Source organism: Rhinolophus sinicus, linkage group LG02 (assembly GCF_036562045.2).
Source record: "Rhinolophus sinicus isolate RSC01 linkage group LG02, ASM3656204v1, whole genome shotgun sequence".
NCBI classification, from domain to species: domain Eukaryota; kingdom Metazoa; phylum Chordata; class Mammalia; order Chiroptera; family Rhinolophidae; genus Rhinolophus; species Rhinolophus sinicus.
This window is the reverse complement of record NC_133752.1, coordinates 86,794,542-86,813,753: the sequence shown is the minus strand read 5'-3', so window position 1 is coordinate 86,813,753 and position 19,212 is coordinate 86,794,542. Positions and strand designations below refer to the sequence as shown.

Sequence of the window (19,212 nt, the reverse complement as noted above, 5' to 3'; positions counted from 1 at the left end):
TGAGACACTTTTTAAAATCTAGATACCCAGTCTCCACCCAAAATCTACTGATGTGGACTCTTGGGAATAGTGGCCCAGAAGTTCACATTTTAAGTAAGCACCTGTGGCAATTCTATAATAGAGCAATTTAGAACCACTGGTCTAGAAGAGCTGAGAGGATCACCCATGCAAAAACACTGAAAATTTAGGATCAAAGCCACCTACCAACTAACAGAATTTCATATTCTTAAGCTTGTCTAAAAATTAATCTTCTGGATAAAACAAATATAAACTGCTCCACACTCACAAGGAAGGGAGGAGAGCTTTGCTCTTTGCATCCTGACCAATCCTTTTCTCCCCCTTCTCTCAATCCTTTTCTCCATCCTCCCTTCAAACTATTACCGTTTTCCCTTTCCATTACAAATGCCTGTAAGATCTTTATTCACTGCCTCTTCTCCCAGGAAACCATCCTCTGCTTAAACAGTTGTCATCTAATTTCTACTTTATAGGCTATATGACATTATATAATGTTTGCATAACATATAAGAACTTACAGAGCATTTCAAAAACATTATATCTCAGTGATACTTAAAACACTCTCAAAGAGGTACAGCTCCTAATTTTCTGATAAGGAATCTGAGGCTGGGATGTTAAGTGACTTGCTGCTATAAGGATATAGAGCAAATAAGTGACACCATATTAACCCCCACTTAGGTCATTTAATGCAAGCTTAGTATTCACTTCACCACATTATACCTGGGTCTAAGAACAAAATTACAGTCTTAATGCCGATCACTCAACCCTTTCATTGCTAAATTGTATGGCCTTTTCTCCTGACTCATTTGCCAAATAGCTCCTGACCATCCATTTGATAGAAATGTATTTCACCTTTGCTTTCCTCCCCTCACCCAATTCTGATTCCTACTACTTGACTCATTCTCCTAAAGATGCCTCAGACTCAGTCTTCTCTTGGTTTCTGCTTCCTTCCCCTCTTGGCAGTTTTGTGGTTGTTTCAGTAACCTCCCCAAACTGACAAATGACATTTGACAAATGTAAAATGACAAGTTTGTTAAAAATGAATATTTTCTAATTTTCTGGCAGTTCATTTTTAAACTTTAAATTTACCCAATAACCCTACTTTACCTTTACAATAATTGTCAAACTGAAGATAATACACTGATTATACATTTGGGTGAGAAAAAGTTCAAAACAAGGAATTCTCCTTACTAGACTTCCTACTTCAATGTTAAAAAGTTCAAAACAAGGAATTCTCCTTACTAGACTTCCTACTTCAATGTTAAAATGACATTTAAAATCTTAATACTTTTGTCATGTATCTCAACATAATTTTGGGAATTTCTTCATTCCAATTAAAAGTCCTGTTTTCTATATGAAGTTTTTATTTACAGAGGGATCCAAAAAAAATTATACACATTTTAAGATAACGTCTCTTAAAATGTATATACATTAAGAGGTGTTATCTTACAGTCTCTCAGAGATACAGAGAAAAAACTGAGGGTTGTTAGATGGGAGGGGGGTGGGGATGAGGAAGAAGGTGAGGGGATTAGAAAGCACAATGGGTACCCACAAATTGCCATGGAGATACGAAAGACAGTTTGGGGCATATAATCAATAATGTTGTAAAGATTTTGTAGGGTATCCGATGGACACTTGTCTTATTAGGGAGACCACTTAATGGACAGTGTAGGTGCCTGACCACTGCAGTGTACACCTGAAGCTGAAGCTGAATAATAATGAATGTCAACTATAATTTAATATATATATATAGTCACAGGATGCGGAGTACAGCATAGGGAATAGAGTCAGTGGAACTGTAACAGCTGTATATGATGTCAGAGGGGTAGTTGATTGGGGGAGGGGGTTATCACTTTGTGATGTGTGTAAATGTCTAACTATTACATTATTTTGTACACTTGAAACTAATAATAATAATGAGATGTTACATTAAATGTGTATACATTTTTTTGGCATCCCCAGTATTTTTAAAACACAGCTCTTTTAACAGAAATCACACAATCAAATTGTGGCTCACTCGGAAGAAGACAAAACATCACTGAATAAAATAATTTTTTAAAGTAAAACAATTTGAAAGAACTCAAAATTATTTTAAGACGCATTAATTGGAGAAAACTAAACTAGAGTTTAAAGCATGTTTGGGGAAAAAGCTTTTACTATTTTACTTTAAAATAATTGAGTATCAGAGAGAAAATAATTAAACTTCATGCAAAAATAGGCAAATAAGTAGAATAGGAATTAAGAATAAAATGAAATGGAGCTAAAATTTATAAACACCCAAATTTAAGGTGACGTGGAGAGGAAAATGCTATTAAGTATATTACAAAGTTGCCAAATTATACCATAATATACTAATAAACTGAACAGTTTTGAGAAATGCTTATAATCTCCCCCAAATACACAAATATTATAAACATGGAAAACATACTTATGCTTATGAGAAATACTCATTTTTTTTAAAACAACTTAACCAATTGAACTTATTTTTAAAGAAATTTCCCTGGTTCTCTTCCCTAAATATCTAACCTCCTCCTAGTACCTGCATAGCTCCACAGGCTCAGTATAACCATAAGAAAATTAGTCATTTTCATCCCCATGCATTTCCTTGTATTCTTGCTAATTGAATGTACAGTACTTCCAGTCACCTAAATATAAACCTCCTGTAGCACTGCTGACTTCCTCTCTCCTATTGCCCTCTATATTCAAAGATTTTCATGGACCTATCAAATGTAACATGTCACTCTTGCCACCATCCTAGTTCAGATTCTCATTTTAAACACACTATATTATATAAGCTATAACAAAAGAGGGTAATAGCTGAAAAATCACCACCTCAAAGTTAGGTCTAATTATTTCACTTGCTACATGCTTATTAAAGCTAAAGAATATATTTAGTAATGAATTATAACACAACTTTAGGTTATTTTATATACCTCATTCAATTTGTTTAAATTTAAACTAATTTACAGTAGGTCCAGTTAAACCTTTTGTAAAACCTTGATGTAGTAAATTCCTAATTTCTTTTATACACATTTTGAAGATCTTATTTCATCAGGAGGCATGGGACTTAAATGTTGCTGATGACTATTTGTTGGCTCACCAAACCAACATACCAAAAACTACTGCCGTGGGAAAACTATGACTGATCAAAGAAATTATTAATGGATTACTGAGCTCCTGAAGATGGTCTTTCAGTTATCTCCCTAATAGGCTGAACTTATCAAAACAAAAAATGTATTTCATATTGACAAACAGATGCACAGAATCCACCAAAAATTAGTCACTTTGTGGTGATAGTCCATGAGATACCTCTTTCTACATCCAATGTGAGTATCACCTATTCTGATTAAGTGTACCATAAAAATCAAGAGATATTTGGGTCACCAACACAGAGTTATAACCACAGCTAAAAAGCAGAAAGGTATAACCTAAATTAAACAGTCTTAGCCAAGAACGCAGGGAGCCCTAGAATGTCCATGGATGAGCTTCAGGGACTCAGTAAACTTACTTACATAATAAGCAAACATATCTGTACATTTTTTGGGGTAAGAGTGTCCAATGCATTTATCAATATACCAAAGTTGCCCTAAAACAAAACAGGAAGATTAAAACTACCAAAAAGGGCAAAGTATAAAGACACAATATGGTGAAGAATAAACTAGTATTTGCAGATAACGAGCCAAGTTGGGATCTTAGTTCTACCACTCGTTAGCTGTGATACTTGGGTAAGTTTGCTTCATTTCTCTGAATATCAGTTTCCCAGTCTATAAAAAAAGAAACTATGATCCTCATGTCAATTACGAGGATTAAATATAATGCATGTCAAGTACTTAACATAGCATCCGATATCTATTGCATTACCAACTGCTATTTGCTTTAAGAACACACAAAAAAATGTCTTAAGTAGAATAAATGGGCTACATTTAAAATCAACTGCTAGATTACAAAATTTATTTATTTTTCTTTTAAATGTCGCTTCATAAAAATATGGATACACTACATTCATTTCCTACTGCTGCTATAACAAATAACTACGAATTTAGTGACTTAACACAGACTTATTATCTTACAGTTCTGGAGGCAGAAAGGTCAAAATGGGTTTTGTGGAGCCAAAAATCCAGATTTCAGCAGGGTTGCATTCCTGTGGAGAATCTAGGATACATTCTGGTCCTTGCCTTTTCCATTTTCTAGAAGTTTCTTGCATACCTTGGCTCTAGCCACATCACACCAACCTCTGCTTCCATCATCTTATCTTCTTCTATGACTCTGACCCTCCTGCCTTCCTTCACTTTAGTAAGAACCCTCGTGTTTAGATTAGGCCCACCAGATAATCCAGAATATTCTTCCCATCTCAAGATCCTTAACTAATCATGGAAATTCCCTTCTGCCATGTAAAGTAACACATCTACATGTTCTGAAGATTACGATATGACATCATTGAGCATTGGGGCGGGGCACATTATTCTGGTTACATTTTGAGGTATCAGACAGACACATGAATAATGTCTGCTCAATACTTCAAAATAAATCAGCCTTCTAGAAAAGCCATAAGCAATTATTTTTAGTTGTACCATTTAATCTCAAATCAACTGTGACTGGTGAATGTTATGCTTTCTTTTATAAATGTCAACAAGTCACATTTTAAAGATTATTGCTATTTATAACCAATAGAATGCCTGATAACACCACATCTGATGGGGACATTCCATATATTCCTGTCTTTAAAATACACTTCTTCTGTGTCCTCAAACTTGAAAATATGCATAAATGGAACCATCTTCTTTAAAGAATAGGATTTAGAAGAATGGTTAAACAAGATGGTTCCATTTATGCATATTTTCAAGTTTGAGGGCACAGAAGAAGTGTATTTTAAAGACAGGAATATATGGGATGTCCCCATCAGATATGGTGTTATCATGATATCCACTCATACCTGAGCACAAGATGCAGACCAAAACTTACCAGTGGTTCTCTATTTTTGACCAGACGGATGATCTTTACTGAGTCTTCATCATCATCAATATCATCAGGCATAGGAGGCAATACAGGATCATAATTCTTCTGAGCCACAGTATCATGTACAGAGAGCAAAGCCTATCAAAGTTAAGGGTTGGCAAATATAATATTAATCAAATACAAAACTCCACACCCATCAAAGTATAAAGAAAATCAAAGTGGCGTTATAATTTTGACATAACAATTATAATAAGGCAAATACTTGAAGAAACAAGACTCTTACAGACAGGGAATATGCAGAACAGCAGAAGGCAGTTCCACTCAGCTACCACCCCAACCCCTAATGCCATTAATGTATGACAAGAATCAGCATAAAATATCTCTCAACCTGTATATTCTCTGGTTCATCCTTATAAGGATGGCAGTTGGGGGCAGGGGCGAGGGCTGTTACGTTTGAAAGGAGGGAGAAAATGAAGTTATAGATATATTGCCAGTGAGCCAGTAGGAGTCTGAGAAAACTATGTGTTTTTTCTTTGCAGAAAACACAAAAAGAGCTGATCAATACGATTGACTAGTTTTCATTCTTTTGTTGTTTTCTCACTTTTTCATTTATAGTATAGTAAGTATAAAAACATAAAATTATTTCTAGTCATAACTGTTATAGCAATAAAACCCCACAAAACACTGCCATACTGTCACTATAGACCAAAGATAAGAAAAACACAGGAACCTTGACATGTTACTACTTAACATTTTAGGTCTACACTTTTGAGCAGGTCTAGACTTTAACTTGTTCCCTAATCAGCAATGCCATGATCCATAAATTACTCTAGCCAGAAGCCTAAAAATCAACGTTGAAATCTTTTCTCTCATACTCCCAAGATCCAATCCATATATCCTGTTATTTCTATTTCCAAAATGTATACTCTCCAGTTTAGATCAGAGGTTGACAGACTATGCCACATCCTTTTATGAATGAAGCTTTATAGTAACATAGCCATGCTCATTCACTGATGTATTATCAATGGGTGCTGTTAGGCTCCAATAGCAAAATTAAGCATAAGCAAGAGACACTTTACATAAAACCTTAGCAGACCCCTGGTCTAGATCATTGATATCATCAAGTTTTACCTAGAGGATTGCAATAACCTCTAAATGGTCGAACTGCATTCATCTTTGGCTCATTTTCAGATCCATAATTCACAGTGTAGCCAGAGTGATTATTTTAAAACTTGATCAAATCACATAACTGGCCTGCTAATAACTCTTCTAAAGCTACCCACTGATCTTGGTTTGGATGAAGATCGAACTCTTGAGCATGTCCTAGTCTTCAATTCCTCTGTAAACATACCTTATACCAACCACTCTCCTCCTTACTCAGATTAAATAACACTTTCTCAGACAGGTCTGGCCAAAACACCCAACATAAAAGCAAATCACTTGGTTACTTGATCATACAGTATCTTCTTCTTTGTCTTCCTACATGTTCATAGTTCATTACCATACAAGCATTTTTATATGCATATTTTTAATATTTGCTGCCACCGAAACAGAAGCTCTAAGATGGTAAACAAATGCTGTCTAGTTTTTAAGCTTTTTTATTGACTATAACATGATAAATGGTGTCTATTTTTTAATTAAGCTTTTTAAATTGATTACAACATATATATAGTAAAGTACACAATTCACAAGCATTGCACAACAAATTTTCAAAACTGAATATTACCATGCAAACAATCCCAAACAAGAAATACAATATTAACTGAACCTCAGAAGCCCTCACTTATGCTCCTTTAGTCATCATGCCTTTTATTCCCCAGGTGGCAGTTTTGCCTAATTTAAATACTACATAAATAGAATTCTAAGTGCATATTCACTTTTTCTCTGATACTAAGTTGTTGAGATTCATCCATGCTGTTACTTGTAGCAGAGGCCATTCATTTCCATTGTTATGTAGCATTCCAACATATGCATATTTCAGTGTTTTTACCCATTATGCCCATTATTGAGGGACATTTAGGTTGTTTTCAGTTCTTGAATATCATATATAATACTGCTATAAATATTTCACGGCTTTTGATGCATATATATTTGCATGCATAATTTGGTTAAGTATATTTAAGAGTGGAATTTCTAGGTCATGGGTTATAAGTATATTCAAAATTGTTTGTAGATAGAAACAATTTTTTTAAAGTGGTTGTCCTAATTACACCCCTACCAACAGCTAATGTGAGTTCTAGTTGCATCCCGTAGTCCCCAACATTTTACATTATTAAAATTTGGCCATTCTGAATGTGTAGTAGTATCTTGTTGTGGTTAAAATTTCCTTTTTCTTACAGCTAACGATATTGAAAACCTTTTCTTTTGTTGATCAGGTATGTATATCTTCTTTTGTGAGTTTCCAATTCAAGATTCTTGCATGTTTTTCTATTCTATGTGTCTTTTTCTAATTGATTAGTAAGAATTCTTTATAATATACTTGATCCAAGTCTTTGATGGTTACACATGCTACAAATATATTTTTCCATTTGGGAACTTGCCTTTTCATTTCTTATTAGTGTTTTTTGATCAACAAAGGATCCTAATTTTAATGAACCTAATTAATGTTTTTTCCCCTTTGTGTTTGAAGCTTTTTGTATCCAAAAGAGTTTCAAAGGGAAAAAAACAAACAGCATCAAAATGATGAAATATCTGAAGTCAGAATCACTACAAATTTTTAAGAATTAAGAGACAAGAGTGTGAATATTCAGGAAGCCCAATACAGCCTTTAGGAAACAGGAAAAATAAAAAGAAACCCATGCTTGGATATATCATAGTGAAACTGCAGAATGCCAAAGACATAAAGGAGATTTGAAAAATATCAGACAGAATAAAAGATCATCAGAAAGTAAAGAAAAAATTGAGAGCTGACTGATGAGCAGCAGCAATGGAAACTAGAAGATAGTTAAAATACCTTGAAAGTGCTTAGAAAAAAAATAATAGCCAGCCAAGAATCGTATATCCAGCAAAAGTATCATTCAAGAATGAGGGTGGGGGCCAAGATGATGTAAACAGAGACCCACTTGACAAAACTTAAAAAAAAAAAAAAAAAAAAAGCATAATTCAACAATGGTTTTTGAAGACACTGGACATCAGACAATGAAGGACAGTAATCACTGGAGACAGGAAACAAATATCAACCTATGACTGCCCCAGTTTACTGCCTAGAGAGAGTTTGCTGGCTGTGTCAGGGGAGGAAGAACCCAGGCAGAACCCAGTGGTCTCCCTGAGTTGAAAAAACAGAGCTGGGAATCCAGGGAGGTCAGGGGTTTCTCCAGGAAGAGTATTGCAGAGGAAAGAACTGCACAGAGACAGAGCTCTGGAGAGCTGCAAGATGTCCCTCTTGAGTCCTTAGCCAAGTACTTAGCAAATGCATGCTTACGAAAAAAACTACCAGAAAGGATTAAAGCAGTGGTTCTTAACTCTGGGCAATTTTACTCCCTCAGAGTCATTTGGCAATATCTAGAGACAGTTTTGGTTTGTCACAATTTGGGAGATGCTACTGACATCTAGTGTATAGAGGCCAGGGATGCTCCTAAACATCTGATAGCATATAAGACTGTCACCTCCCCCAACAAATAATTATCAAGCCCAAAAATGTCAATAGTTGCAACATTAAGAAACCCCCAATTATAGGTTCCCCCCACTATCCAAAAGCAGAGTATTCCTCTGAAAAATTTCATAAGCCAAAATAGCATTAAGCAAAGAAGCAGTTACCATTAATTTGTATGGAAAATATTTTGAGTGTTGCCAGACCCAAAAAATAGCCATCGAAAATGAAACAAAGAGAAAACATATTGAAAAATTATGAACAGAATATTATTAAGCTGTAGGACAATTTCAATGGCCTAACATATATGCATAATTGGCATCTCCAAAGAAAGGAAGGGAGCTAAAAAAAATCTGAAGAAAAATGGCCGAAAATATTCCAAACTTGATTTAAAAAAACAAACACACAAACAAAAAAACCTATAGGTTCAAGAAGCTCAGTGTATTTAACCATAAAAGAAGCAATATAAAAGAAGTAACACCAAATTGCATAAAACCAGTGAGAAAGAGAAAAACTTAAAGTCATTCAAAGGAAAAAAGCATATTTACAAAGGGAAAAAGTCACACACACACACACACACACACACACACACACACACAGCTTATATATACATAAACCCAAAACCATAAAACTCCTAGAAGAAAATACAGGAAGTAAACTCTCAGACATTATCCTTAATAATATTTTTACTGATCTAATTCCTCAGGAAAGGAAAACAAACAAACAAAAAATAAACAAATGGGACTATATCAAACTAAAAAGTTTTTTCACAGCAAAGGAAACCATCAACAAAATGAAAAGACATCCTACTGAATGGAAGAAGATAAATGCCAATGATACATCTGATAAGAGAGGTGTTAATATCCAAAATTTGTTTTAAAAAGAAACTCATACAACTCAACACCCAAAAAAGAAACAATCCAATTAAAAATGGGCAGAGGAACTGAATAGACACTTCTCTAGAGGACATACAGATGGTCAACAGACATATTGAAAGATGTTCAACCTCACCAATCATCAGAGAAATGCAAATAAAAACCACAATGAGATACCACCTCATTCCTGTCAGAATGGCTATCATCAATAAATCAACAAAAAACAAGTGTTGGCAAGGATGTGAAGAAAAGGGAACCCTCATGCACTATTGGTGGGATTGCAAATTGGTGCAGCCACAATAGACAACAGTATGGAGATTCCTCAAAAATTAAATATAAAACTACCTTATGACCCAGCAATTCCATTCCCGGGTATTTATCCAAAGAAATCTAAAACACTAATTCAAAAAAACATATGCATCCCTATGTTTAATGCAATGCCAGTCACGATAGCCAAGATATGGAAACAACCGAAATGCCCAAATAGATGCCTGAATAAAGAAACTGTGGCACATTTATACAATGGTGTATTACTATTGAAAAATGAAATCTTATCATTCGCAACAACATGGATGGACCTAGAGGTTATTATGCAAAGTAAAGTAAATCAGACCAAGAAAGACATATACCATATGATCTTACTTACATGTGCAACCTAAAGAAAAGAATAAACAAACAAACAACAAAAATACACTCATAGATAGAGAACAAACTGATGTTTGCTAGATGGGGGAGTATTGGGGGGATGGGTGAGAAAGGTGAAGGGATTAGGAAGTATAAATTGGTAGTCACAAAACAGTCACAGGGATGTGAAACACAGTATGGGAAATATAATCAATAATGTAGAAACTATGCATGGTATCAGATGGGCACTAGACTTATCAGGGAAATCACTTCATAAATTATATAAATGCCTAACCTGAAACTAAAATAATATTGAATGTCAACTATAATATATATATATATATATATATATATATATATATATATATATATATATATATATATATATATGTATAGTCACAGGATGTAAAGTATAGCATAAGAAATATAGTCAATGGTATTGTAATAGCTATCTAAGGTTTCAGGTGGGTAGTAGACTTGTTGGGGTTATCACTTTGTAAGGTGTGTAAATGTCTAATTATTGTTTTCTGTACACCTGAAACTAATTATATACCATGTTTCTCCAAAAATAAGACTGGATAATCAGCTCTAATGCATCTTTTGGAACAAAAATTAATATAAGACCCAGTCTTATTTTACTATAATATAGGACCCGGTCTTATCTAACAATATAATATAAGACTGGGTCTTATACTGATTTTTGCTCCAAAAGACACATTAGAGCTGATTGTCCAGCTAGGTCTTATTTTTGGGGAAACATGGTGTGTGTGTGTGTGTGTGTGTGTGTGTATGTGTGTGTGTGTATACATATATATGTGTATGTATATAAAATATATATAAATATATATATTAAATATATATAAATATATATATTTAATATGTATATTTTATATATGTTTATATATATGTGTATATATATATACATACACCACATATATAAAAATATACATATATGTGTATATATATATACATACACCACATATATAAAAATATACATATATATGTATATATATATATTTTTTAAAGATAAAAGTGATAACACACTTCTCATCAGAAACAATGTAAGCCACAAGACAATGGAGCAACATCTTTAAAAACTCAGAGAAAAATAGTCAACCTAAAATTCTATACCCAACAAAAATATCTTTTGAAATGAAGGGATGTTGAAGACTTTTTAAAGACATGCAAAAACTGAAGGAATTCATCACCAGTAGACTTGGATTCCCCCCGAAAAAATGTTGTAAGAAGTTGTTCAGACAGGAGAAATCACAGTAGATGGGAATATGGATTTATTCAGAGGAATGAAGATACCAGAAATGTCCACTATCTAGGTATCTATGGTAACTATCCTTCACATACATAGTAATAATAGAGATAGCTAATTAACATATTTTAAAATAAATGATTGTTATTGTTGATAGGCAATGTTCAGAATACCAGCTATATATTTCCTTCTTAGCTTTGTATTCATTTCCATGTCTAGACTCCAAAATATAGATATCAAGTTCCTAATTTTTCACTAGCTTTCTTTTACAACTATTTTTGGTTAGCAACATTTCTATTTTGAACAACTAAAAGTAGCTTTGTATTCCACTTTCCTGTTTTAACTGTGGTGACTTTATTCTTCAGTATACAAGTTTTCCTTTCAAAAGGCAATACTTAAATGAAAATTGTGTTTCCATACGCCTTAGCTACCAATCACAACTGATGGGTTTACCTGCCTCTCAGAAGAATCTGCAGGAAATTGAACACTAGCCCCTATAACTCATCAGGCTCACAAGCTCTCATTGCCTTAAACCCCCTGAAGTCAATTCTATGTTCTAAGTATCTGTCAGGTCCACAGAATTAAGTGTCTAACTCACAAGGATGAGTAACATCGATTGATTCCTCCAGAAGGAAGCTTAACTTTTCCCTTTAGCATGCTTTAATGAAATCTTATCCATTCTGCATGCTCAGGCAATCAGTAATTTCTTGTAAGTGAATGTTTTGGAAAGGTGAACAATTAGAACAAATCTTTTTATTTTTTGCCTTTTACAAATCTACCAAATTTTCCCTGACTTCCTAAATTATAAAACCATGTTCTAGAGATTATGTCACTTCACTGTTTTATCAAAAATAAGCCACAGAATGGTGTCTCGTAGAGGTTGATTTGCCTTTAATATGACAATTTGATGCCTAGGAATAGTTCTTATTTATTAATGACTACCTTTGCTTCCTCTAGAAACAGTCTTTGTAGAGATCACCATACCTCCATCAGTGCCACAAACATTATTGCTGATGGAATGGCCCATCACTGCTGGAAGCTTTCATTTTATCACATCTATTTAGGCCTTTCACTACTCACTACCAATTCCCTTTTCTCATCATCTGTTCTTTCTTTCATACTTTGTTATTTTTTTCTGGACTTTAAGATTTGAACAATAAGACTGGATGTTTAGACATTATTGAGTAATAAGAATACTTGCTTATTTTTGGTATATGGCAACTGACCCATCAATTCAAAGATTTAAAGATTACATCCAATCTTTAAAGATGTAATCTTTAAACCTTTGACAGTTGTCAGATAAGACTATTGCTACAGAATGACAAGTCATTTCCTAACTATTCAAGACTTGAGGGCAACAAGTTATACAGGAAAAGTGTTGGCATATATTCTAGTGGTGATCAATCACAAGAGCTGAAAAAGGAACATTAACTGTACAGGGCTTGCAAAGGCACAGAGAAAAAGGATCTTCTCTCACAGTACTGAAGACACTATACATTGAGAAACCCTATCTAGATTACTGCTAAGGACAAGCTGGCAATAACTATCAAAATTTTAATGTACAAACATTTTAACCCAACAATTTATTGACCAAATAAAATTCTGTAATATACAAGAGATGTGCAGTATAGTGTTGTTTAAATAGCAGAAAGCAGAAACAACAGAATGTCCACCTCTAAGGAATGTTAAGTAGATAATTATGTTGATCCAAAGAGAAGTCCAAAACATCCAAATGTTAAAAACACACAAAACAAACAGTAAGTAGAGCATTCTAGTATCCTATTTATAATGGAAAAGTGTACATGTAATATGTCTGTATACAAGAAGGAAGAAAAGGTAATGTAGTATTGGATAAAAAGTATCTACTGGATAAAAAGTATTTATCCATAAAGGCATATGAACACACAGTTCACAGAATAAAAAGTCATTAAGCACAGGAAACAAAGCTCATATTCACTAATAAAGCAATGAGGATAGAGGCTTCTAATTTCTACTTAATAGTTTGAATTTAAAATATAATTACATATTATCAAATTTTTTTCTGTGTATTTTTAAAGTATCCAAGTACTTCTTGAAAGGTAAGATTAAAGTAATAAACTATCACAACTTATTAAAGACAAATATCATAAATTGGTTTCTTGAAATTTTTAATGTTTTAAATTTTTCATTACATTTATTGGGGTGACAATGTTAGTAAAATTATATAGGTTTCAAGTGTACATTTCTGTAATACATCATCTATATATTGCACTGTTTGCTCATCACCCAGAGTCAGTTCTCCTTCCATCACCATATATTTGATGCTCTTTTCCTTCTCTACCACCTCCCTCCCCCCTTACCCTCTGGTAACCATTAAACTGTTGTCCGTGTCTATGAGTTTTTGTTTCTTTGTTTGTCTTGTTCATTTGTTGCTTTTAGTTTTATATCCCACATATAAGTGAAGTCATATGGTTCTTGACTTTTTCTGCCTGACCTAGTTTGCTTAGTTAGCATAAGAATCTCAAGATCCCAGGATCCATCCATGTTGCTGCAAATGGCAGTGTTTCATCTTTTCTTATGGCAGAGTGGTATTCCATTGTGTACCTATATCTTGAGATTATTATGCTCCCAACCCAAGTTTAGATTTAGCATGACTCCTCTGTGTTCCACATGTTCCCTTTTTTTTAAACCCAATATTTCTCCTATCACCTTCATTAATCTACATATACTGTGTTTCTACATATACCGAAAATAAGACCTAGCCAATCACCTCTAATGCATCTTTTGTAGCAAAAATTAATAAAAGATCTGGTATTATATTTATATTATATTATATATATTATATATATTATATTATATTATATTATATTATATTATATTATATTATATTATATTATATTATATTATTATATTACATTATATTACACCCAGTCTTATATATAGTAAAATAAGACTGGGTCTTGTATTAATTTTTGCTCCAAAAGACGCATTAGACCTGATTGTTTGGCTAGGTCTTATTTTCAGGGAAACACGGTATCTTCTGTAAGTTGAATCTATAGAGCCTGGCACAGAGTAGGCATTCATAAAAAATGTACAAGAATGAATGAATGAAGATCTGACTCCCTGACATTTACAAATTACCAAAGAACGTTTTAAAATTTTTCAAGGAGTTGTCAGATCTGTGGGATCCATGTATTACCTTCCCATAGTGGCTACATATTTGGTTGTGTATATCTGTGCGTGTTTTAAAAAGTCATTATTGGGGCTGGCCTGGTGGCTCAGGCAGTTAGAGCTCCGTGCTCCTAACTCCGAAGGCTGCCAGTTCGATTCCCACATGGGCCAGTGGGCTCTCAACCACAAGGCTGCCAGTTCAATTTTTCGAGTCCTGCAAGGGATGGTGGGCAGCGCCCCCTGCAACTAAGATTGAACACGGCACCTTGAGCTGAGCTGCCTCCCAAATGGCTCAGTTGGTCAGAGCGCATCCTCTCAACCACAACGTTGCCTGTTCAACTCCCGCAAGGGATGGTGGGCTGCGCCCCCTGCAACTAGCAGCGGCAACAGGACCTGGAGCTGAGCTGTGCCCTCCACAACTAAGACTGAAAGGACAACAACTTGAAGCTGAATGGCACCCTCCACAACTAAGATTGAAAGGACAAAAACTTGACTTGGAAAAAAAAAAAAAGAAAAGAAAGTCCTGGAAGTACACACTGTTCCCCAATAAAGTCCTGTTCTCCTTCCCCAATAAAATCTTTTTTTAAAAAAAAGTCATTATTACTTTAGAGGTACACTTCAGGTTTCATTTCAGTATTGTGAATTGCATATTTAAAATGGAATAGCAATCCTTAAAAGTAAATAATTACTTCCTTTATGCACTAAAAATTAAAGACAATATTCAAATTAACATCCCAGAATTCATTTTTCATATTTTAACTGTCATGTATATAGTTCAATTAACAATTCATATATATGTCATATTCTTCTGTGCCTTGCTTTTGCTTAAAAAAAAAAAAAAGCAAATATTTTAGTGTATTCCCTGGACAAAAAGGCGTGGTTAACCATATTCTGAAACAGTTCGAAACTTATTTAGGGGCTACATTTCTTTCTTTTTTGTTGTTTGTTTGTTTGTTTATTTTTAAAATAGAAAGCTTGTAAGAGTTTATTTGAGCCAAACTGACAACAATTGCCGGGAAGCAAAATCTCAACGGACTGAGAAAATGCTCCTGGGGGTTATATTTCTTAAAATAATACCTATAAAAGTGAGATTCAACATGATGATGGTTAATATAAATGATTTCAAGGAAAGCAATGTTAAATGTTAGGTCAAAAAGGGCAGAAAGCTATTTTCTTCCTAACACAGGCTAATGAGAAAAAGGCAGTGCCAACTGAAACATCATGTGCCTAGAATCTTACCCATTTTCTACCAACCATGTTTCCCCGAAAATAAGACCTAGCCAGACAATCAGATCTAATGCGTCTTTTGGAGCAAAAATTAATGTAAGACCCAGTCTTATATTATATTGTATTATGTTACATAAGACCCAGTCTTATATTATAGTAAAATATAGTAAAATTGTCCAGCTGGGTCTTATTTTGGGGGAAACACGGAATTAGTTCCAGAACATGTATTTTTCATGCTGACTTCTCATCCATTCTTTATAAATATGAAAAATTAAAAAAATATATTCATCTAAGATATTTTTCCATAGCAAAGTTCAGGTATTCAATTATAAAATTGTATCCAATGGTAGTACATAATACCATTTAAAATCATACCTCGCTCTCAAGCCAAATACTAGTTTCCATCTAGTATCATCTCTATTATTAGCTATTTCATTTCTAATAGAACACCTAAATCATGTTTTGTTTTGGTCAGAAATTTCTAATACTTGAACCAATACAATACTTCTCAAAAAGGAGTTTAATAAGCTTCTCATAGCTAATCTTACCATGCTCTGGCTAATATTAACTTTTCATTTGTAGTCTAAGACCAAATGAAGACATTTTCCGAGCATTCTCTGGCTATGAGCTCTTATCCTTTCCACACACTTTGTCTTTAAGATCAAGCAACTATTCTGCTCTCATATGATCTTTATTCGTTTAGAACTAAAATTTAACCAATCTCCACTGTACCACTACAAGTCAATTACTCTCATATTACTAATCATACTCACCTTACAGTAATACATTCATGTACTTATAGGGATTAGAAATTATAGTCCATGCGTGTCTTCACGTCATCTTTTATTTAAATTTTTTTTCCCCTGAATATCAAGTTAAGACCATATATAGCACAGTTCCAATGTTTTTTCAAGGAAGGTAGAAACCGGTTTTTGCATCTAGGTAGAAATTTTCATCCAACAATCTATATGTGTTTACCAGAAATCATCATAAGTAAGCACTTTAATCACATAATTGCATAATCAATATGTAAGTTTGACTCATGAACAATATTTTACATACAACTGCAGCAGTGTCAAGTCCAAATGTATAGGTTTGGGTATTTAGTGCATTAAGGTCCTTAGAATTAACAGGAAATTTTCAAAATGACTTCTGTTGACTAATTATATTTGGAGAAAAAATAAGTAATAAACATGGGAGGAAAATGGCAAGGAGAATTGAAATCTGTCTACTAATATTTTAGTGGTATTTACACTGGAAAATTGCTCTGCTCTGAAAAATGGTAGGATATCTTAAAACATGAATTGGTAGAGGGATAAGAGATAGGAGGAGGAAAGTGGAGGAGGAAGAGACATGGTGAAATGACTCTACAGAAAAAGACAGCTGTCAAACATATTGGAATACCATTAACTAGCCAAGTAAAATGAACCTAAACCAGATCACTAATAGGTTCTGTATTCTGTACTCATAATTTCATTTAAAAGGAAAATAACCTTGAAGCCACATTATATGTGCCAACTTAAATTCTGAGCTTCCCAATTAAGTATTTTATAATTTGTCACATTATCATCAAAAGCTCAACTCTCTTTCCTTAATGAGATTTAGGCTATTAAAATACTATGCACTTCTTAAAAATACATTTACTTGAAAATTGATGCTTGAAACAAAATTCATCTGACGTCTCAGAAAGTGGCCCTTTTGGAAGATATTTATTGCATGTCCTCACCTTCACGTTGGGTTTTGACAGTAGTTTCAACAGCTCTCTGATCTCACTGTTTAATGGCTTGTTCTGAAGCTCTTCAGCCAGCTGCAAGACAGATCACGTTGACATAAAGAACATTTAGTAAGAGCATTGTGTCGTTCCACGTGTGACCACTGAGATTCTATCTTGCTACTGTCCAGTGATTAAGGAGAAGTCAGCATGAAAGAAAACAGACTATCAATCATTGCTCTTCTTTTTAGGCCCTTGGTTGCAGAGATCCCAGCCCAGGCTCTTGGCTGAGCACAACTCAAGGAATCATATCAGCCAGATCACCTGATTTATTGCAATGAGGGCAAACCCCAGCACTTCATCTACTGAATGGTCTTTTGCTTGCAGACAAAGGACCACTTGTAAAAAGGACTGGATCAAGCTTTGACACTATTTAAAAGAAAAAAAAAAAAAAGAAAGAAAGCAAGAAAGAAAAGAAAAAAAAATCCTTCTGAATGAGGTGGTGAAATCCACAGGGTTTCCAAAAACCCACAGTAGCTTGCTGTTTAGAGCTGGGGTAAAAAGAACTAGAATGCCTCTAATAGAGCAAATGGCCTGAAACTTTTAATATATTTACCTACGCAGACTAGGAAGTCTGTTAAGTATAAACCAGGATAATCATAAAATGACTTATCATAGGTCGACAACTACTCCAGTACCATAAACGCTGACTGTACTCTATTACAATGATGAAGAATTCCCATTTCTGGTTCTAGCTAAAGAAAGGATTGGAGCTTTGAATCTGCCTCATGTTCTTCATTAAGAGATCTTCCTGCCAAAATTTCTATTCAATTTTAGGCTACAGGAAGGCTAAATAATTTTCATAAGAAGAAAAGCAAGACTCAGGGAAAAAAAAGATTAGAATTATGAGCTATGCAGCACAGAATTCAAACTCTGTACACATATTTTCACTTAAAAACCTTTCTTAAAACATTGCAAGAAATTTCCATTTGCCCCTATTGTTCCTACCAAGCTAAAAATAATTGTGATCTCTGGAAAATGACTTTTCTCTAAAAGAAGGAGATAATATAAATTATACACAAAAAATAAAGTCAGATAAAACTGGTCTATTCATTGATTACATTTCAAAAAGTGCTTTTACTTTTTCAAGGTAACATTTTTTACAGAATTTACTTACAAAAAGTTGCAAAGGGTTCTTTGCACTCTTTGGTTACTTAATATATAACAATATTTTTAAATATTCCGATTCATTGCTCTGTTGAATTACAAAATGCTACGTTTCACCATATTTACATAATAGTCTCTAAATTTGTTTAGAAAAGCAATATTGTTGTAATACGATGGGGCCTCAATTGCATCGGTTTATAAATAAATATTTCCCCAAACTCTTAACAGTAAAATTTTAAACACTAGTTTTTAAGACTTTCTCAAGTGGCAACTGCAGCTTTTTGTAGAACTATATCTCCACTTTTATTCATTTTCACTTTAAATGTTTTGGCTCTATGATGCAGAGGTAAGATTCCTCATAAAACACATGCATTGAAACATCCTTGTAATTTATAACTTCTGTAGATAAAAGTGGAAGGAAAAATGGGGACTAAACAAATAGCACACAACTTGGAAATTTATTACATATGCTTTATTTTCTAATTTAGAATATAAAATACATCAAAGAAAATCAACCTCTGAAGATGGTCAATTGTTTTATTATACTTTACTATGCAGCCCTGATATTTTACTAAACTGAATTATGGTTTATTTTATCATAACAAAGTAAAAACTTAAAAAGCAACAAATAAGC

General features: G+C 33.7%; 1 protein-coding gene across 1 annotated transcript in view; it reads right to left on the bottom strand.

The window, feature by feature from the left end:
* Window positions 1-19,212, bottom strand: part of MPP7 (MAGUK p55 scaffold protein 7) — a 240,377-nt gene that overhangs the window by 68,117 nt on the left and 153,048 nt on the right. Inside the window, exons 5-6 of the mRNA XM_074324831.1 lie at window positions 17,427-17,507; window positions 4,978-5,109 (exon numbers count right to left, since the gene is read on the bottom strand). Coding sequence (XP_074180932.1) covers window positions 4,978-5,109; window positions 17,427-17,507 — 213 coding nt within the window. The remainder of the gene's footprint in view (window positions 1-4,977; window positions 5,110-17,426; window positions 17,508-19,212) is intronic.